Source organism: Lissotriton helveticus, chromosome 8 (genome assembly GCF_964261635.1).
Source record: "Lissotriton helveticus chromosome 8, aLisHel1.1, whole genome shotgun sequence".
Classification (NCBI taxonomy): Eukaryota; Metazoa; Chordata; class Amphibia; order Caudata; family Salamandridae; genus Lissotriton; species Lissotriton helveticus.
In genome coordinates, this window is record NC_136069.1 from 1,595,307,353 (window position 1) to 1,595,330,335 (window position 22,983).

The 22,983-nt window shown below is 42.9% G+C and overlaps 1 protein-coding gene across 1 annotated transcript in view; it reads right to left on the reverse strand.

Moving 5' to 3' along the window:
- Positions 1-205: 205 nt before the first annotated feature.
- Positions 206-22,983, reverse strand: part of LRRC51 (leucine rich repeat containing 51) — a 106,429-nt gene continuing 83,651 nt past the window's right edge. Inside the window, exon 5 of the mRNA XM_078658640.1 lies at positions 206-488. Within this exon, the coding sequence (XP_078514766.1) occupies positions 350-488 (139 nt within the window). The 3' untranslated portion in view covers positions 206-349. The remainder of the gene's footprint in view (positions 489-22,983) is intronic.

A 22,983-nucleotide genomic window follows, 5' to 3' on the forward strand; every position in this document is an offset into this window, starting at 1 on the left:
TCATTTGTCCCAACACACGGTCCATAGATGTTAAAAGCGCCATTGTCTTGACTATCGTTGCTGATGTCCAATGGGTCAAGAGGAAGAGGGTCATGATTGCAATCATCTGAAGGCTTCAACAACACGAGACAGCGGTAGAAGTAGAAGTCTGCACTGAGGATAGTCCTAAAGAGTGGTAAACCTTAATTATTCAATGTATTGCTTGTACAGTTCCGTTCCCTGAAGTAATCCGGTCACACTTGGGCAAACAGCACATGGATTAAATGCCTACATGATCCAGCATTCCCTTTTTTCCCTTCTATTGCCTGGCCAGATGGATAACCATATGCCTCTGTATTTAAGACCTCGGTTATTCTTTCTTCTTTTTCTTTGCATGCTTAGGTTTTATGTTCATTTTCCTCCAGACTTCAGCATTTGTTCGATCCTGTTTGGTAACTCCACTGAAGTCAAATGATTTCAGCCAAGGCAGCAGACCAATAACATAATTTCTATTAAAAAAGGGAAAAAACACAATCAGTCATTGTAGTGCAGTTGAACAACCACTGCCCCAACCATATCTGCTTCCATATGCCTGTGGAAGAACACAGCATAAACATAACTCAACATCACTATCAACATCAAGGACTGGGCTACCCAGCCTCTTGCCCATAAACACAACTCAGCACCACAGCATGGGTAATCATTAGGACAGCTGTTGAAAGACACATGAAAAGCAAAGCAACCTGAAGAAATACCAAAGGTATCAAATATGAAAATTATACGGAAACAACCTCTAGCGCCCAAAGAGGAATGGAACATAAACCTGAAAAGAAAAAAATTGGAGTTGTAGACAAGGCATCACATTTTCAAGGAGTAACTAGGGAAGCCTAGTCCAATAGGCAAAAACATCCCACTAAAAGTGACAGCTTACTTGCAAATGGAACCATCATGGAACGTGTATGAATGCCAGCAAAAGTACCAGGACAATGAAAAAGCACAATACAGGAGAAGACAGAGGTTAATTATAATGTGAGGCTGTAGGTAACAGACCAATCCCCTCAAAGCAAAAGGATGAACCTATTGGACTAGGCTTCCCTCCATGTGCACTAGAGGTGGTTCCCCTATAATTTCTATATTTGATACCTTTGGTATTTCTTTAGATTACTGTTCAATTAAATTGTCTTTCCACCTCTGTCCTAATGAAGGCCTCCTGGTCAATGTAACTATTGTGGTCGAAATGTCGACTTACTAATGCTTTGCAATATGGACTGTAGTATTGACTATTATTAGTTTTTACAAGCTTAGATGTTTTTCTCCTTTGTTTGTTTAGAATTCAGTAACTATATGATACAATAGTTTATTGTAGACTGATGACTTTTTTGATAAACAAACTCGCTTTTTGCATTCTGTCTTTATATGTCTATGAATTTGTAATCTGACCAAAAGTAAAAAAATTATGTTGCCTGTGTTTACCTATTTGTTTACATTCCACCCCCAGCTCCTGAGTGAACCAATTATTTTTCGCATTACCACAACTCAGCACCAGAGCATCTATCATCAAGGACTGGGATGCCCATCGCCTTGCCCTTAAACATAACTCCACACGAGAGCATCTATCTTCAAGGACTGCCGTGCTCACCCCCTGCCTATAAACACAGCTCGGCATCATGGCATGTATCATCAAGAAATGGGGTACCCATAACCTTGCCCAGAAACACAACTTCGCGCCAGACCATCTATCACCAAGGACTGAGGTGGCCACCCCGTGCCCATAAACAAAGCTCAGCGCCAGATAATCTACCATCAAGGACAGGGGCGCCCACCCCCATGCCTGTAAATACAACTCAGCGATACAAAAGGGGATGATGGACGGAGCGTTTGAACAAATCAAACACTCACCCCCAGTCAACTGATCTGGGTTTAATCCATCACCATTCTTTAGTTCACTCAGCCACCCCAGTTCAGACATGGCTATATGCAAATCAGTCTGACCCTGTGCCTCATGGGAACAGTCCAGCCCGAACTGCCAAGCCATGTCTTCCCTGGACCGGAAACAAGCATCCTGGGACCGGTTTCGGATTCATAATCCTCATCAGCCAGGTTATCTTGAATTCAGTGGCCAAGTGAACAAGGGACTCACGTCTGAGCATACCCTGCCACACTTAGGGCGAACAAAGCGATACAAAAGGGGATGATGGACGGAGCGTTTGAACAAATCAAACACTCACCCCCAGTCAACTGATCTGGGTTTAATCCATCACCATTCTTTAGTTCACTCAGCCACCCCAGTTCAGACATGGCTATATGCAAATCAGTCTGACCCTGTGCCTCATGGGAACAGTCCAGCCCGAACTGCCAAGCCATGTCTTCCCTGGACCGGAAACAAGCATCCTGGGACCGGTTTCGGATTCATAATCCTCATCAGCCAGGCTATCTTGAATTCAGTGGCCAAGTGAACAAGGGACTCACGTCTGAGCATACCCTGCCACACTTAGGGCGAACAAAGCGATACAAAAGGGGATGATGGACGGAGCGTTTGAACAAATCAAACATTCCCCCCCAGTCAACTGATCTGGGTTTAATCCATCACCATTCTTTAGTTCACTCAGCCACCCCAGTTCAGACATGGCTATATGCAAATCAGTCTGACCCTGTGCCTCATGGGAACAGTCCAGCCCGAACTGCCAAGCCATGTCTTCCCTGGACCGGAAACAAGCATCCTGGGACCGGTTTCGGATTCATAATCCTCATCAGCCAGGCTATCTTGAATTCAGTGGCCAAGTGAACAAGGGACTCACGTCTGAGCATACCGCCTTGCCCCTAAACACAACTCGGCACCAGACCATCTATGATCAAGGACTGGGATGACCACCCCCATGCCCATAAACACAACTCTAGTCTCAAAAACAAGAGCAAAACTTGGGTATCAAATGTAGCAACCGAAAAAAGCAAGTCACATAGAACTCATTTTACACACAATCTAATTACACACACTTCTGTGCAGACTTAATCTACATAAAATAATTCATAATGAAGCAGACAAATTTACTGTAAAGGCTTGATCTTTGTTCAAATTCAAGTGACAAACAACCAGTGTCTCATTATCCAATTAGATTCAGCCGAAATTCACAGTGGTTAATTATGTTCCCAGCAATTGTTCTGTTGAAGCAAGGAACCAACATGTTTCGTCCAATCAAGGGACTTCCTCAGCCAAGAATTACAGTGAAGCGTAATTACAGTCAGACTTGGAATATTTAGCACAACCTTAAGGGCAATGGAGGGGGTTGATTAAGGCCAAGTAAACATACTGTTCATAAAGACAATGCACAAGTGTCCTATCAATAGCACTTCTAACGGTAGAGTGTTCCAAGGTATTGAGGTGTGTGTAAGGGTATTGAAGTGCAAAATGTGGTAAATTGTGCCCAATATTTGAATGCTAGGGTAGTTATTATTATTATTATTATATTTAAACTTATATGGCGCAACAGCTACCCGGAGGTTTCCTGGCGCCTATGGACACATGCTGAGCAGAGAAGTAATCAATGGAGCTTACTGATTGAATAGCCATGTCTTGATGCCTTTTACGGAATCTGACATAGTTATGCTCATGGCGAAGTAAAAGTGGTAATGAATTCCACAATGCAGGAGCTAGTTGAGCAAAAGAACGACCACCCGTTTGAACCTAGGAGTCACGAATTTGGCCTGCTGTGACGAGCGTTGATGAGGAGTGGGGATGTATTGCTTAACCAGCGCACTAAGATAGCTGGGAGCCATTCCAGCGTTGATTCTGTGCCTGAAGCAGAGTGCTTTAAATTTAGTGAGATTTTCGATCCTTAGCCAATGTAAGTCGCGAAGGAATCTTGTGATGGGGGTCATTCTGGGAAGCCGGTAAAGGAGTCTGGCTGCAGCGTTTTGGACTACTTGCAGCCTGCGAATGACATCCTTATTGGCCCCTATGTGTAAGACATTCCCATAGTCCAACCTTGACACAATCAAGGCTTGGACCACCGTCTTTTGCGCCCCGTCTGGCAGCATCCATAGGAACTTTCTCAGTCATTTCAAAATGGCAAAGCATATTGAAGTGGTCTTGACTGCTTGTTGTCGCATGGATAGTTGGTCATCAATAATGATGCCCAAGTTGCGGACACATTGCGAAGGTTGAGGAAGGAGACCATTTGGTGCGGCCAGTGCTGTGGGCCCCAGAGATCTTTTCTACCACCAAGGATGAGGAGCTCCGTTTTGCCTCCATTAAACTTCAGTTTGTTGGAATGCATCCATTCGGCAATCTTTTCAAGGCCTATTTGAAGAGAGGACACCTTAAGCTTATGGTCTGTGGATAGAGAGAAGACAGTCTGTGTGCCATCTGCATAAGAATATATTGTAAGCCCAGCTTCTCCTGCTATGGCTGCCAGGGGACTAATGTAAACGTTAAAAAGCAATGGGCTTAAAATAGAACGCTGAGGCACTCCGTGAAGGGAAACTTGAGAACTGGAGTTATTATTCTTTGAAAAAACATGAAATGTGCGATTAGTTAGAAAGCTCTCCAACCATTTCAGGGCAGTACCACCGACACCCTTCGATTTAAGAGTTTGAACAAGGATCTCATGGGATATGGTGTCAAAGGCGGCACTCAAATCTAATAAGATGAGTGCCACTGTGTTACCCTTGTCTAACCGCTGACGGATGGTTTCCGTCAGTCCCAGGAGTGTCGACTCAGTTGAGAAGCCTGTTCTGAAGCCAAATTGGGACGAATGCAGAAGATTCTGGGAGTTCACAAATTGAGTCAGTTGGTTGTTGACATGTTTTTCCGGTATTTTGGAAAATGCAGGAAGCAGGGAGACGGGGCGAAAGTAGGAGAAGACTTCCGGATCAGTGTTTGCCTTCTTCAACAAAGGAAGAATCATTGCATGTTTCCAAGTATCAGGCACTACTGCTTCCTCAATTGAAGCATTGAGAAGTTCCAGAATCCCTTTCAGAATCAGAGGGTCCAGTTTTTTCTAGAACATGCACTGGGAGGGGATCCTGCTATTTAGTGTGTCCATGAAAGATGTTATATCTAGAGGTTGCCAACCATTAAGTGTATTTTCTGAAGATTCTAATGACTCACTGAGAGGGGTGAGATTTGCTGACATTTGACTAGATTTAGGAAGCTGTTCTCCAGTTGTAAATTTTATCAATTTTATCATTAAAATAGGTCGCTAGTTGTTCGCATTGCGTTTCCGTTAACTTTGGTGGTTCTGATTGGTGTGCTGCACCCGACAATTCTTGTACCACCTTAAAAAGTAGTTTAGGATTATTTTGGGCAGCCAGAATATTATTTTTTTGTATATTCCACTCGCGCCGCTTTGCATAATGTCTGGTAGACTTTAATGGCCTGTTTGTAAGACAGCCTTTCAGCTGGTGCGTAATGTTTCCTCCACTGCCTCTCCAGCACCTTACATTTAGTTTTTTTCTACTTTAAGTTTTTCTGAGAACCATGGGGCTGGAAGACGATGGTTCTTAGTTTTGTTTTTCGTTAGCGGGATAAGAATGTCCACCGACGCAGTTAGCCAGTTATGAATGGCATCCGTATCTGTGGTACTAACTGACTTTAGATCTGGTCTAGAGTCTAACAGCTAGGCATTTAGATGGTCCATATTAAGTTTTTTCCAATTTCTGGACCAAATTGCGTGGGCTGTGGCGAATGGTGGCTCATGTTTCACCACCTGCCTGAGCTTAAAGCTAATTAAATAATGGTCCGACCAGAGTAGAGGTAATGTGGGTTCGCATGTGATATTATTTAGGTTGGAGAAAATAGGATTCAAAAGGTGTCCTGCTTTATGCGTGGGGCCAGAGTTGCATAGAGGCATATTCAGAGCAACTAGGTCTGAGATTAGCGTAGAGCTAATGGAACAGTTATGATCATCGAAATGTAAGTTTAAGTCTCCTAGAATCGAGAAATTGGTGGCATCAAGTAAAAAGGGGGCAATGAAATCCGGGAGCTCTGCCACCCAGGCTTCTGCTGAACCCGGGGGCGGTAGATCAACATCCCCGAGAAAGTAAATTTGGGTGTATGAGAAAGTTTAAAAAGGCCTGCTTCACAATTATTTAGCGAAAGTTCCTCCCATTTGCAAATGAAATCCTTTTTCAAAATGATTCCAATGCCTCCTCCTATTTTATTCACGCGATCCATCCTAAGGATCGCGTAATTCTGAGGAATTGCAATAGCAATGTCAGGTCCTGAGCTGTCATTGAGCCACGTTTCCGTCAGGAAGATGGCATTAGGTTGGAAGTTACTTAATAAGTCATAAATATCTTCTTTCTGTTTTGGCAGAGACCAGCAGCTGATGCTAAAGAACAGAAAGTCTTTAGTAGATGTTTCCTTTTTATGCTCCACATGGGAAGTAAAATCGCTATGGACCGTGGTGTCAAATCCACGAGTTTGAGGACTCGAGGAAAAGGAAAAATTGCAGCAGGGGCAAGGGAGAGCCAGATTGTCCAATGTCATCACCGTACAATTCTGTTGGCGATAAGAGCGAAGCCTACTGAGATCTTCATGGGAATATATACAGGGAACCTTATGATTTTGCACAGAGGGTATGGCCTCTGGCCCCGTTTGGGCGCAGATGGGCTCGCCTTTGGCGCGTCCGTCGCGTGCTCTCTATATAGTCTGGCTAAGAGTAGTCCCGCCCCCTGCCAACTAACCCAGACAGTAATGACTCTGCCGCCTTGACTCCCTCCACAACAACCGGGAAAAACCCGCGGTGGACCGGGGAGTTGGCGGATAAACAGCGGTGTCAGAGAAGCAGTAGAGTACGGTACGTGTGCAAGAAAAGTTTTCAACTAGTAAAAAGCATAAAGTGCTTAAAAGAAATTGTTTTTTAAATCGGTAATTTTTCCTGTTCGATAGAACATCAGAAAGGTTAGCTTCAGCGCCAGTACCTCTAACTTAGCACGCGTCCGCTGCGCGTCACTTTCATGTGCTCTCTAAATCAGGGGTCTCCAACCTTTTCTGTAGTGGGAGCTAATTCTGCTTGTGGAAAGTCCTGCCGAGCTACTAGCATATTTTATCACTGTAAAATGCTGATGATATGTATTAACATTACACTATGACCACCCTAAGCACGATTATCAGTAGTAACCACCCAAACATTCTAGGTGAAGTTATCAGCAGAATGCTAGGAAAACGTTTATTACTATTAAATGCTTGTAATCAAATACCATTCAAATCATCACTTGCTGTGTGCCACAAAGGGTATTATCACAGCAGTAAGTCTCCCCAACTGAAATTGAATTATCATTCGGCTAACAACTTTAAATGTGTTTTAGAATTGCAATATTTTGTCTTCATTAGAATATTAGTTTTTGAAAATACACATATTTTTCTATCAAAACCACTTCCTACTTTCAGCAATCAAACTCAATTTTCCAGAAGAAAAACCTTTTCTGAAAAAGCATAATGTTTACCTTTAAAAAGCAAAATTTTTTTCATTGTTAGAAAATACACAGTCCCTAAACATCATCTTTTCGTTTTCATTGAGTAACGCCATCTAAAATTGCCTCTCATGGACAAATTCTGCTTCAAATACCCAAGTATTGGAATCATGGGCCATGCTTGCTTAGCATAACACTAAGAATGCCTCTGTTGTGCTAATAATGCACACCATTAAACCGGGGCTACCACTGTGCCGCAGCTGGATGCACAACATATATCAGTTATGTGCATTAATATGGGAGAAGCGGTTGCCACTCTGTCAGGAATGGCTAAAAGCAGGCCAGTCATGCTCCTAATATGTCAATGATGGCAGCAAGTATGTAATTACTAGACTTGTATGCCCAAAATAGTCAAGGTTAACAATATTATGGCTATGGCTCAATTATACCATAAGCGGGCACAATTGCGTCAGAGGTAATACTCTTACGATGGGGACCAGCATACATATTTAGCAGTCCTTGACACTAGGAGTAGTTTTAAGGAATCAACACTGTTTAATAGGAAAGGACACAATGTCACACACCCACACAAAAATAAATGTGATGCTTTAATTTTCTCTGCCCTGGATGCATACTCTCTTCTCCTCAGCTCTTTGGTTGATCATGCTACCAACTAACACATTTTCACTCTAGTTCTTGCAGTCACACACTTTGGTGGGTCTGCCCTGGTTACAGCTGCCACTATTATTTGAAGTCACACATGGTCCAGCTGATAGAGCAGGGCATATAACATGGCCAATCTCCTTAGGTAGATTTAAAGTGGATAAAGATGGTTCATGTGGCAGACCCATAGGCCAACGCTGTAGATTCCATATGCTTCAACACCCTCTGCATACTCCGCTAGACCTTCAAATAGATCCCCCCAAATACAGGAAGACTGTCATCCAGGCACTCATCACCAGCAGGCTGGACTACCGGAACACCCTCTAAGCCGGAATCAACAAATCTCTACTCCACAAATTCCAGACCCTCCAGAACGCCGCAGCCAGACTCGTTCTCAGCATCCCATGACAAGACCACATCACCCAGCACCTACGAGACCTCCACTGGCTCCCCGTCAAAAAAAGAGTGACCTTGTTCACACACACCTACAAAGTCCTCCACAACACCAGACCCAATACCTCAACAAAAAAACTCTCCTTCTACGCCCCCAAGAGAAACCTCTGTTCCGCTGACTAGTCCTTGGCTGACATCCCCCACATCCACAGAGCCAGAACAGGAAGCAGAACCTTCTCATACATCGCGGCCAAGAACTGGAACAAACCCCCCCTCAGCATCAGATGAAGCCCCAACCTGCAAGCATTCAGGAAGAGCCTTAAGACCTGGCTTTTCGAATGACCGGAGCTGCCCAAATCCATACCCCCAGCACCTTGAGACCCTCACAGTTGAGTAGTGCGCTTTATAAATCCCTGATTGATTGACTGGCCAACACAGTGTGTGTTTGAGTGTTATCAAGAGGCCCTGGCATTGGATTGGCTGTCTGTAACTCTTACGGATAATAAAACGAGCAGTGCTGCCTTCTTTAATGTACACAGGATCTCTGAGATCGGCTTGGTTTGGCTTCACCTCTGAGAGCTAATTTGAGGGTGCTGGTGAGCTACTGGTTGGAGACACCTGCTCTAAATAGTCTGACTAAGAGTAGTCCCGCCCACTGCCCTCTAACCCGGACAGTAATGACTAAGCCGCATTCACTCCCTCCACAACAACCGGAAAAAACCCGCGGTGGACCAGGGAGTTGGCGGATAAACAGTGGGTGTCAGAGAAGCAGTAGAGTACGGTACGTGTGCAAGAAAAGTTTTCAACAAGTAAAAAGCATAAAGTGCTTAAAAGAAATTGTTTTTAAAATCGGTAATTTTGCCTGTTCGATAGAACATCAGAAAGGTTAGCTTCAGCGCCAGTACCTCTAACTTAGCGCGCGTCCACCATTACATTTGTTGAGGAATCGTAGAGGTCTATGATAGAACCTGAAATAAAAAGTAGTTGACTGCCAAGCATCTGTGTCTAACACCACTTGGTAAACTGGTAGTGGCCTGCTTGGCATGCATGCCTGACACCACTTGATAAACATGTAATAAGTACACTGCTTGGCATGCATGCCTGACACCATTTGGTAAACAAGTAGTAAGTACACTGCTTGGCATGCATGCCTGACACCATTTGGTAAACAAGTAGTAAGTACACTGCTTGGCATGCATGCCTGACACCACTTGATAAACATGTAATAAGTACACTGCTTGGCATGCATGCCTGACACCACTTGGTGAACAGGTAGTAAGTACACTGCTTGGCGTGCATGCCTGACACCACTTGGTAAACAAGTAGTAAGTACACTGCTTGGCATGCATGCCTGACACCACTTGATAAACATGTAATAAGTACACTGCTTGGCGTGCATGCCTGACACCACTTGGTGAACAGGTAGTAAGTACACTGCTTGGCGTGCATGCCTGACACCACTTGGTAAACAAGTAGTAAGTACACTGCTTGGCGTGCATGCCTGACACCACTTGGTAAACAAGTAGTAAGTACACTGCTTGGCGTGCATGCCTGACACCACTTGGTAAACAGGTAGTAAGTACACTGCTTGGCGTGCATGCCTGACACCATTTGGTAAACAAGTAGTAAGTACACTGCTTGGCATGCATGCCTGACACCACTTGGTAAACAGGTAGTAAGTACACTGCTTGGCGTGCATGCCTGACACCACTTGGTAAACAGGTAGTAAGTACACTGCTTGGCGTGCATGCCTGACACCATTTGGTAAACAAGTAGTAAGTACACTGCTTGGCGTGCATGCCTGACACCACTTGGTAAACAGGTAGTAAGTACACTGCTTGGCGTGCATGCCTGACACCATTTGGTAAACAAGTAGTAAGTACACTGCTTGGCATGCATGCCTGACACCACTTGGTAAACAGGTAGTAAGTACACTGCTTGGCGTGCATGCCTGACACCATTTGGTAAACAAGTAGTAAGTACACTGCTTTGCGTGCATGTCTGACACCACTTGGGAACAGGTAGTAAGTACACTGCTTGGCGTGCATGCCTGACACCACTTGGTAAACAGGTAGTCCACTGCTTGGCATGCATGTTTGATACCACTTGGTGAACAGGTAGTAAGTACACTGTTTGGCGTGCATGTCTGATACCACTTAGAAGGTAGTAGACTGCTTGTGTCGTGAGGCTACATAGGCCTTGTGAACAAATACGTCCATTTTACATGTTCACGTTTAAAGTTGACATCTTTTAAATTATGACTTTTACAACACATTGTTTCATGCCGCATGAGATAGTTTACTCAGAAAGGGTTTGCTTACAGTTACATTTCTTTGTAGGCACATTATCATGTTATAAGACATTCTGCTCAAGGACCCGGTACACGGCGCGCACGGGCCTTGTTTGCGGTTTTCCTTTCTGAGACAATTCTGGCTGGGTAGAATCGTCAAAGTTGGCGGGCCGGAGCTTAGGCATAGAATGAATGGGTCCAGTTTAATATATAAACTGCACCACACTTTTGTTTAGGCAGAGGAGCATTTCGATGGTTGTCGAGGTTGACCTATGCTGGAATTCTAGCCCAGCTAAATACCGTCTCCATCCTGAGAGGGACGCCGGCCTGTTCAACACTAAGATTAGCTACCAGATGGCCCCCACCCGGAGGCAAATGAGGAGTTGGACCACTCTAAGGTATTCTGGCAGACCGTACATCCTATGCTTTCTAGCATAGAAAGCGCTAGGTAGGAGTAGGAGTAGAGATATATGAATTCATATACTCATTGCAACAGCACAATGGTAGAACCATTTCTTATCTTTGCCATTATTGTAATGTTGATTACTTTGTTTTGTTTCCTTCTGTTTATCATTGCAGCACACAAATTTTACACAAGAGTCCTATTGCTTCAATAAATATTGAAAACGCCAATTTGAGTATTCTTTGTGTCTCCCTTTGGCCATGCCTGAGTTACTAACGAAAGGGTAAGATTTGTTCCCACGATTTACTTGGGGAATCAGGATTGCCATGTTCTGAGGTTGAAGACACTTGGAGTGCATGTCTGACACCACTTGGTAAACAGTTACTAAGTACCCTGCTTGGCATGCATGTCGGACACCAGTTGGTAAACAGGTAGTACGGTTTAGCGGTCCAGATGGCGCACTGTGTGTTAGTCAGGAATTAGGTAAACATATTCTTTTGGTATGTAAAGACTCAGTCTCACATAGTTTTTACGCTTATGTTGCCCAAACGCATAGTCTTTCTGCGATAGCAAGAACCGTACGACATTTGGCGTGCATGTCTGAAACCACTTGGTAAAGAGTTAGTAAGTACATTGCTTGGCGTGCATGTTTGAAACCACTTGGTAAAGAGTTAGTAAGTACATTGCTTGGCATGCATGTCTGAAACCACTTGGTAAACAGTTAGTACACTGCTTGGAGTGCATGTCTGACACCACTTGGTGTCAGACATGCAAAAGATGGGCAGAATCACTGAAAGCAATGGATTCAGCCTGAAGCTTGGAGATCCTTCAGAAAAATTAATCTGAGGGAAGAAGAATCCATTAACAAAAATGTTTGCTGTCAGGAAGTGTAAAAAAGCTTGTGATTTTATTTTGATCTCTCAGTTTTAAAGAGATTACCAGCCTAACAAATGCAAGTGTAAAGACTGTGAAGAAGGTAGTCCTCCCATGATACACTTTCTGTTTTATATATTAAGTGTAGTGGCATCAATTTTGAGTGTAACATTGGCTTCTGATCTTAAAACAGGCATGAGTGAAAACTACTTTGGAATGCAAAGACATCGTTTATGCGCATGGTTAAAATTTAAGTACAAATGTGTGAATTCTACCTGGAATAGTCTTGGGTATTAGGTCATTTGCTTGATGAGCATTGCTTTGGATGGCCACAATCATTTATGGTAATGTGATGCTAAGAGCATTTTTTTGTCAAGTCAGGATGTGGATTTATTGATTATGATTTTGGTTTGTTTTAGTCACATTGAAGATCTAGACTGTGAAATGAGCAGTTAATAAATGTTTGGTATACAAAATAATTATCCTGCGCCTCGCTGTGCAATGGACTTCGGATATAATGGACTGATTTGTGAAGTTTCAGAATATGAAAAGGTAGTGACCGTTTAGTAATCTTGCATAGCAATACTACAGGAAACGCCATCGATATAAACTATGGATTATGCTTTTCTACTTGGAATATATTTCTAATGGTTGGATATGGATATGCTGAGTGAGAGTGAACAGTTAGGGGTGGTATGGTATACATCATTCCTAAATAAATACCTGATTGTTATCTATTTACTCCTTTTCATGCTGCATGATAATGTACTATACACTGCACAGGTTGTGTTAATCAGCTGGCAAATCGTCATATAAATCAGTCGGTTTTTCTATGCACCGGGTGGTAACGTTCAGATATTGGGGTTTCTTTGCAAAGAGAAGGTTCCGATTGCACCTTCCACCAATTACTGATGTGGAATGTCGGTGGCACAAATTCTATAACTATATGGAAGGATAACGATGACACCACAGTAGATTTTGTACTGAAATCAGTTTTATTTGTGGCCCATGACTATTTTATGAAGTTGTATGCATTTAGTTTTAATTATATCTAGCTCTGAGGAAGCTCCATATAAATAATAATGCTTAAACGTAAAATGTATTGGCAGCAAGAAGTTCTCATAGAATTCGTGATGGCGTTGAAAAATAAATTGGAGCGCACCTTGAAAATGAACACACTGATCACTTCAACACAGGCTTTGTGTGGAAAGTTTGCTACATATTGGACGCAACTTATCAAGAAAACAGGTGGCGTGCGGATAGACTTGATCAGATTGAATTCTGCAGGGTACCTTCAGTTCTTGGATTTGACTGAGAACCAAATATTTCCTCCGTTTCCAGCACTGTTGGAGATGTTAAGTGTAGCTATATTTCTTCAGTTGTATTTGTTATAATAATAAGGGAGATGTTAAAGATGTTTAAAAGTTATATATTCTGAATATTGTGTATGTTATCTATTTAGAATATTGTGGATGTCATCTGGTGTGGGTGTTCTGGAATTCCTTTCAGGCAATCACTATAGAGACATCTATGGGATTGGTGGTCGGTCTCATTCTGTAAATAAGCCTTCAATAAAGGATCTACCAGAAGTCGTATCCTGAGTTTCATTCCATGTTGGTCTGGACACACTACATTTTAGCGACAATTTGGTTTATTTGGAGACCCAAAGACGCATGGTACTTTAATTTGCCCATTATTTGGATACTTATTATGACAGATCTGGATGTTAGCCGATGAAATTTGCTAAATTTACAGTACAGCGCTATAGTTTAGAGAAGGTGCTGTGTTTTAAAGCTTGCTTTACTGACTTTTCTATAATATGGCATCAGGTGCTTACTGTTAGGATCTTGTAACAGTCATCTACACGCGAGTCCCTCACGTGGGATTAGTTTACAGAGCAATCTTCACCTGGCACACATGTTGCATTGATGTCAGCATGCTCTACGTTGATTTACAAGCTTTGTCATCACATGGTACGCACACGTTTGTGCTCATCTTGAATTGGAAAGGATTTGCCTATTCGTTCATAAGCTGGTATCAATACGTTTAATGCAGTGGCATGATCTACGATGTATCTTCTAATTTAGGTGGCAGTTGGAGTCGTTCAATTACAAGCAGCGCCACAGACCACGATTTATAAATTCTTATTTATGCAACTGTCGATCAATTCGAAAGCTACTCTGCGATCTTGGATTTCTTTACCTGTTGGGAAGAATGCATTCAAGTATTTTCAAGGTTTTCTTGATTTAATTTTGGTCAGACCTCTATTGGTTACATCCTTTAAGGACTATTCTATTAACTGTGTTGGATTTGATTGTAAATATTTCGGTGGAATATACATATCTAAAGTCATGGCTAATGAGAACAACGTTGTGCAATCTACTTTTTTTAAATGTTCTGGAAAGCCACTAATGCTGTGTAGAAAATGGCTCAAAATCTTTGAGAAATATATGATTACAATTGATGTCAAGAAATATGATGCTTTTAGATGCACAGCTTTATTATTTAATCATCTAGGTGATGCACGGTAGGGAGTCTATGACAATTTGCCTCATGTTATTCCTCCTGCTGTGGAGGCTGAATCCTGGGATGAATATACTGTGGCAGTATCTGCATGACCAAACAATATTCTGATGAGCCATCTGTTATGCTAGAGAGGCACACATCTTTCAAAATAAAACAAAAATTGAAGGAATCAGTTGAGGACTATTTGCAGCGAAGTGTGAATTTGGCAGTAATCTTGATGTTTATCTTAGGGATCAATTTGTGTTTAATTGCCCATGAAAAAAATACATGAACCCATTCTGAGCTGTTAGAATCCTTTGCTTTCTGAAGTCAGAGACATTGCTAAGAGTATAGAACAATATTCTAAGTCCACAAAAGCCCTCACAGATGAGGTGAAAGACAGTTTGCCTGTGTCATCCGCTTGTTGTAAGGATTCTGCGTAAACACAGAACTATGCGTAGGATTATGGGACCTTAGTAGATAGGGACTGAGTCTCCCCTACCATCTTAGTACCCATGAGCCCAGGATCGACTAGCAATAGTGTCTCACTTGCTCTCCTACTCGCGGTTACAAAACACACCCTTTAGCTCGCACTCTTGTACTTGTCCACAAAAAGATCTGACAGAGACACAAGCAAGTTAAAAATATTTATTTTAACTAACGTGCTCTAATATGGAGTATATGTGCCACAACAAGCAGGAAAATGCATAACACAAATATGGTAAGTAAGCATAGCAATTAGTCCGTAAATCATGAAAGGAGTTGTCATTATAAAAATACAAAATAGCCTAACCTCCCTCCCTTGTATAGAAGAAGAATGATTATATATCAGAAGATCTCTGGGCGTCATCTGCAGAACCCGTACCTCAGTCCATAGATGGTAGATCTACATCATAGGTGCCGTCTGGCTCTTCTCCCTGGAAGGGTCCCTCTCCAAGTGTGTGCTACCTATTTGTGTATTCTAATAGGACCAAAGTACGTATTCCCAAACAATAGCTGCATCTATGTGTTTTGTCTAGGTGCTAGGGCCTGACTAGAACAGAATAACAAGGGGCATTGTTGTTCGACCTTGGTCACAATGTTCAGACTAAATCCCAGGAACCTGCAGAGTGTGAACACAACAGTAGGTTCTTATGTGAAAACGGCAAACTAGACACTTGTAAATTAAACTTGTGTAGTAACGTGTGTAAAGCAGCAGACACTCTGCAGCGTGCTCATGCTATCTTAGAGAACACGACAATGTCCCCATGCCTCATGTGACACACTCTGATGATCCTAGTGTGTCTGTTGGATATAGGAAGAATAAGGACTCTAAAACTCAGGAAAAGAAAAGTTGTGGTTACTGTTTTAGGTGCAGGTCAAAAAGTTATATGGGAAACAACCCAGTATGGCCAGCACAAGTGATTACATTCATGTAAGAGAATAGGACATTTTTAGGCTGTGTGTTGGAATCTAAAAACAAATATGAAAGTGAATCCAATAAAATTTCTTGAAAAGGATTGGTGTGAGCATGGTTCACACACATAAGAAAATGTTTAAAGGTCGTATTTGTGAAATTGATATGGAAAATGTTAATGGCAGATTCCGGTCCACCAATTACTATACTTTCAGATGTAACTTTTGACAAATATTGGTTAAACAAAAAGCTAAAGACAACACATGCAATCACAAGACGTTTGGGGAATATGACATAATTATGAAAGGATATTTTCAAGATGTAGTGATGTTTAAAGGTAGAACAATGTATACATATATATGTCTTGCTGAAAGAGGAAGGGACATCATGGGGTGGCAGGAGGAAGGTAAATTTGGCATTGTGTCTAAACCTGGTGTTGATGAACCAGTTGTTTGGGGTGAAGTACCAGTTTTAAGTTTAGATAGTTGTAAATATAGGGCAGACATTGTTATGTTACCAGAGAAGTATGCCAACGTTTTTAGTGATGATATAGGTTTTGTATGATATAGATCTTGTCCTATTTCTAATAAACAGGAATTGAAATCATTGCTGGACAAAATATGTGCAAATGAGTTTCTGCAGCTGTAATTAAAAGGAACAAATCTGGTGAGATTAGGTTATGTGCAGATCTCAGAGCTCTTAAGAGAAATATTGTGGTGTATTGTCTTCCTCATCCACAGATTAGGGGAGTGTAACTATTTTCCACCATAGATTTATGATCTGCATATCATCAAATACCATTTTATTTATTTTTTATTTATTTGAGTTTTATATAGCGCTGGCTAGACCCGGCGGTATCGGAGCGCTTTACATAAGGATCCACAAAATTACATAAGTTACATCAGTACCAAGAAAACATTTCCAGAGCGTTGGAAGACGAGGTTAATTGAGCTTAGAAGGGTAAGGGGGTGGGGTAAAGGAATAGGAGGGAGAAAGGATGGATGGAGAGACGAAGGAGAGTCTGACCAAAGTCCGGCTGGGTAGGTGACAGCCGAGGGGGAAGTCCACAGCCCAGCTCCTCTATAGCTATCAGGTAGCTCCACCGGGCATCAGTCAAGAGGCTAGGTCTCAATGAGAAAACAGAGAGCAAAGAGGAGGAATAAATGGAGCGTAAAGGAGAAAGTGGGTGGAGTAAAGGGGTAGGAGGGAGAGTACGACAGAGAGCCGAAGTATGGTCTGCCCAATGTCCGGCTGGGTAGGTGACTGCCGAAGGGGTAGTCCACAGCCCATCTCCTCTATAGCTATGAAGTAGCTCCATCGGGCATCGGTCAAAAAGCTAGGTCTCCACGGTAAGAGGTAGGTTCACAGATTTGGTATTGTGAAGGGTAGGACGGATGGGGGATGAGTTTGAGGTCTGGTCAAAGTCTGGTTTTTCTCAGAGGAGTAGCATGACGTGGTAAGGAACACAGTGGCAGCTATCTTGGGGTCAGGCAGGCCTGCCTGACCCCTGACCCCCTGCCTGATCAACAGGAAGTAACAGGGAGGGCTCAAAAACTTGCTTGCCAAAAGATCATGGTGGCCCCCATTCCCCTCACCCCAGACCCGGCCTTGGGGAGCATCCACAGAAAAACCAATAGTATGCAGCAGCAGCTCAGTACGGGAGACATGGATATGTTCGAAACATGCAAATTAGATGGGAGCCATCGCTAACTCAAGATAGAATGTGGGTATGTAGCACTCCGGCCCCCTCTGGGCAGAGTCCGATGATCAGGCACGATTAGAATGGTGGTCCCCTTGAGGCAATAATGTCACGTGGCGGCCATCTTAAGGTCAGGCAGTGGCTATATACTCCTGTATATCAGTGATCCTGTGCTTTCTTCACATCTGCCTACGGCATTACAGGGAGCCTTACTTCAGTCCTCCTTAACTCCAAGGGACTACAGGGAAGCCTCCTGTGTGAGGGATGACAACTGCCATTTTGGGGTCGGGCGGGCCGAGATATGTGCTATTCCCCCATTACTGTGGCCGTGTTACTGTACCCACTGCACTCAGGAGGAATATGGCCTGTGTTGCATTGGTAGGTGGTTACACTCACTGTATAACCTGCGCTCACCCTTCGGTAGCTTGGCACTGAGCAGTCAGGCTTATCACAGAGGCAATGTGTTAAGTACTGGCACAGCACTCTCACATAATAAATACACTGAGTGTCAAAAAAGAGACTTCACATGTGGTGTATGTAAATAAAGTTTGTATTTAACGCATACATTAATTAAAAGGTTTAGTTGATAAATGTAAGGAATGTTTGTGTTCTGATGAGAAATGGAAGGTTATTGTTCCATCTTTGACTCCTGTGCCTTGACCTGAAGGGTCTTGGATGAAAATAGGTTTAGACTTTGCTGGTTCTTTTAATTTGTTGAAGAGTGATTTGAAGTATCTCATTGTGGCAGTGGATTATTTTTCAAAGTGGCTGTAACATGCATTTGTAAGAACAGCGAAAACTCACAATCTCACATTTTTGGGGGGAAAGATTATTTTTATTGAAGGTGCACCTAAATCAAGTGTAACAGATAATGGGTCAAGAATTCTGGACTATGCAATTTCTTAATGTAGTTTTCACCTACAGCAGTGAAAGCCCTTGGTGGGGCAGCTGCTAGATTGCATCCAACTTCTGATGTTTCATACAGAATAATGACACTTTGTCTTCTGAGGTCCACTTTACACAACTTCAGTCTCCCTTCTGTTGGTGATAATGGTAGAGATAATTTACACCTTGATTAAGTCAAAAATGTTAGAATGTGTATGGTAAAATAACAGTAATTAGGATGCAATTAGTAATTAGGGTGCTTTTACACCACTTCCCTTCTCTTCTTGAATTCGCAAGAAGCTGAAGACCTGGCTTTTCATTAAACTAACCTACCATTGGCAGGAATATGCACACACATCTGCTCAACACCAGGATACCCTCACAGATGACAGTGTGCTGTACAAATACACATAACATAACATCTGAAAAGTTCAAGTATAAAAGCAAAATCAGCAAACACCTTGGCAGCCCCGTTTTATAGGAGAAGGTATTTGGTTCCTAAAGAACAAAGATTTTGCCATCTGCGCACACAAGAAGCAACCACAGATTTGGAAGCTTAATTGGACTACCAGTGTCTAACAAACTTAGGATCAGATGTTGTATTCCTTGAACCATTGCATTTATAGAGTTGGGACTTCACTGTCTTCTATCCAACCCTTTCCCGAAAACAGGTTCCTTCCTGTCTCCAAGATGGATTCGTCACTTATGATGTGTTGCTTATCATGGATATATGTATGTAGTAGTTGTATAGCGCAAACCTAACCATAAAAGGGAGCAGAGTGCTATAAAGGGTCAAAGGCAGGCATTCGGCCAAAGAGTGATAGGAGAGATTGGGGATTAGTGGATGGTTACAGCATTGTGATGATCTTTAAAGAGGCGTGTGTGTCTTCAACTCTTTCCTAAGTTGAAGCTGAGTTGGAGTGGTTCTTATGATTCTGGGGTGTTATAGATCTTAGATAGATGGAAAAGGTCTACTGCCTTAATTTTCTTTTTTTTACGCTTCTTAGTTTCTGGTCTGATGGTGTACTGGCTGTGGGTGTGCAGAGAGCCACCAGGTATGGTAAGCTTGTCTACAAGATAAACGGGTGTCTTGGTCGTGATTGGTTTGTAAGTGATGCAGTTGGTTTTCAAGAACATGTGGCCAGCAAGGAGAGCCAGTTGAGTCCCATCACAGCATTATGTGATCATATTTCTTCCGGCCCTGCACGAGAAGTGCTGTAGCGTGTAGGATGCCCTCAATTTTCCAAGTCTGTTATCTTGAGCCCATGGAGCATGTGCAACCACCATCCAGATGCAAGAGAACGAAGGCTTAAACAGCACTTCTGAAGTCATGTTCAACAAGAAACGGTTTCACTTTCTTTAGAAGAAAGAGTTGGGACCTGGCCATCTTTGTTTTTTGCCAACATGTTCCTTGAAGGTGAGGTTGGTGTCCAGGATGAAACCAAGTCAATTGGCATTCGGTGAAAACTGGAGTTTGATGCCACCAATGGTCATATAATTGAGTCAGGTTTGTACTATTTAATGCATGTTTTGGCCGATGCTTTGTAGCGATCTGCTGTGACCATAGCACCTTGATGCTTATGGATAGATGTTGCACCAGTACAACAGTCACTCTAGTCCTTAGTGAGTCCACCTCCGTCTCCAAATTTTCTTATGTTATAAATGTAATTCAAATTACTCTTGGCAAATCCCAGGAATTCCGATTGGTTGGGTGGAGCTTCGGGTAGGAGATGGGCATACAGGTCTGGATGTGATGCAGACAGAGTTTGAGACACTGGATGTCTGAAGTAGAGGAGACTTTCAAGTAGAGTTGTGTATGTTTGGTATGTTGGAGACTCTTGATGCTGTTATCCATTAGTAGAGCCCCATGGGGCTCTATGTAGACATTGAAGATGACATGAGACAATGTGAAACCCTGGAGGACTGTGCAAGGGATAACAATCTTTTCGCAACCTAGAGCAATGAATAAACCGAATAATGAATAAACTGTTGATTGGAAAGCTGCAAGGACAACCAGTGAAGGGCATTGCTAGTGAAACCCATTCAAGACTCCATGACAAACTTAACAAAGGCTATCCCAAGTTGCGAAGACTTCTCTGCTTTCTTCAAGCAAAAGAACAACACTATAAGAAGCGATCTCATCAAGGATGTAAGTCGATTCGCCGGCTCCATATGCATAACTAACACTCATGCTAAAAACAACGCTTCATGGACGTCCTTCGACACCTATTCCGAAGAATCAATTCACAAGCTGCTGGTCACCTTGAAACCCGCCAATCATCACACAGACCCCCTACCTGCCAATGCTGTTAAAGTCCTCACCCCCCTGTTCCTCCCACTCTGGACTAAAATCATCAACTGTTCCCTGCAACAAGGGCTCATCCCAGATTCCCTCAAGATTGGGCAAGTCACGCCTATACTCAAGAAACCCACAGCTGACCCGGCCGACCTAAACAACTATCGTCCTATCACCAATATCACCACTCTAGCAAAACTGTTAGAAAAATGCGTACAACTCCAACTGACAAAACACATTGAGCAGTTTGACCTCCTCAACTCTCACCAATCCGGATTCAGAGCAAAGCATAGCACGGAAACGGCCATGACACACATAATAGATGATGCCCTCCAAATCCTTGATCACAATGAGTCTTGCCTCCTCATCCTTCTTGACCTCTCTTCAGCATTTGATACGGTCAAACACGAGAATCTACTGGAGCTCCTAAATACCAGAATGGGCATATCCGGGACGGTTCTCAAATGGTTCACGTCCTTTCTGCACAACCGTTCTCAGAGGTTCAAGATCAACAACGCACTGTCCTCGCCTGTGCCAGTAACACTGGGCGTCCCGCAAGGTTCCTCCCTATCCCCCACATTGTTCAACCTCGTCATGGAACCACTCACCACCTTGCTTCAATCTTCTAAGGTACATTTCCATATGTACGCCGATGACACTCAGCTCTACCTCAAGCTTCAATCCCCTGAAGACATCAAACTGTTGAATGCCACACTAAGAAACACCCAAGCTTGGCTGGCCGACAATCACCTCAAACTAAATGCTCTGAAAACTGAGTTCCTTCTGATCTCTCCTCCTGCGAAAAAGGCCATCACCCAAACCTGGCTCAATCATCTAACCGCACTCAATGTCCAACCCACCATCGTGGACTCAGCGAAATCCCTTGGCATCACACTGGACTGCAATCTCGACATGCAGCAGCATATTACCATAGCAACTAAAGGAGCCAACTTCCAAATCAACACGCTGAGAAAACTCAAACCCTTCCTACCACCCAAGGACTTCCAAACTGTGGTACAAGCCTTAGTCATTCCTCGCATAGACTACGGAATTGTGGCTCCCCCTGACAACAACGGCTCCCCTAAGAGCCTCCCTGAACGCGGCCGCGAGACTCATCACTGGCTCAAGAAAACACTCGCATATATCCCCTGACTTAAAAACCCTGAACTGGCTGCCTATTGAAGCCAGAATTCAGTTGAAAATTGCCTGTATGACACACTCGGCCGTACACCACAAGGCACCCAACTACCTCTCTCATAAGCTGACCATATCAGGAGGCTCAAGATCCAACAGAAGCACAAACACTCTCCTCCTGAAACCACGGAGATTCCGGAAGGAAAAAACATACAAACGCTCCTTCTCTGGAATGGCACCTAGGATCTGGAATGCACTTCCACCAGAAACCAGGCTTATCCCGTCCACTATACTCTTCAAGAAAGAGGTGAAGGCCATCCTTATGGCTAAATACACCTGAACACTATTGATACTGGAACAATGACAGTATTTGGCCCCCACATTATCGGCTGTATGAATACTTATCTATGTCAGTCCATTTTTTGTCTGCTTCTGGATCTAATTCATTGCACGGATGCTATACTATTGATTTCCAACTTGTTTATTGGGTTGTACACTAGGACTTGAGTGCCTCAATAACCTGCAACGCACCCACTACTGACTACTTCTTTCCTCTCAACATTGTGTTTACTCACCCTCTGGGGTGCTACAATCTTATCCGTTTAGACATTGTACTGCTTCCATATTATTGTTTCTTGATTGTTATTACTCTGTATACTCTTGTATGATTGATACCCTATTTTTGCATCTCACTGTCTACGGAATCTCATATTGATTTAAGAGTCTTGTTTATCCTACCTACTGTTTCTGTAAAGCGCTCTGATATCTGCAAAGATCTTGTTCGCGCTATATAAAACTTTAAAAATAAATAAATGGAGTGGATGAGGGTTGGATGGCCATCTGTGTTAAAGGCAGCTGAGATATCCAGCAGTCATTGTGAGCGAGAACTACTAAACAAGCATTGGGCTAAGCCAAGGCGTCTGGCTTGCCTATATATTACCAATGTAGGCATATGGTGGCACCGTTATTCAAAGTAAATAAAATTGTACAACAGAGAGTGACACTGTAGCCCTTTCACCTGCAACATAAGCACAAAGTAAACATCTGTGGTGTG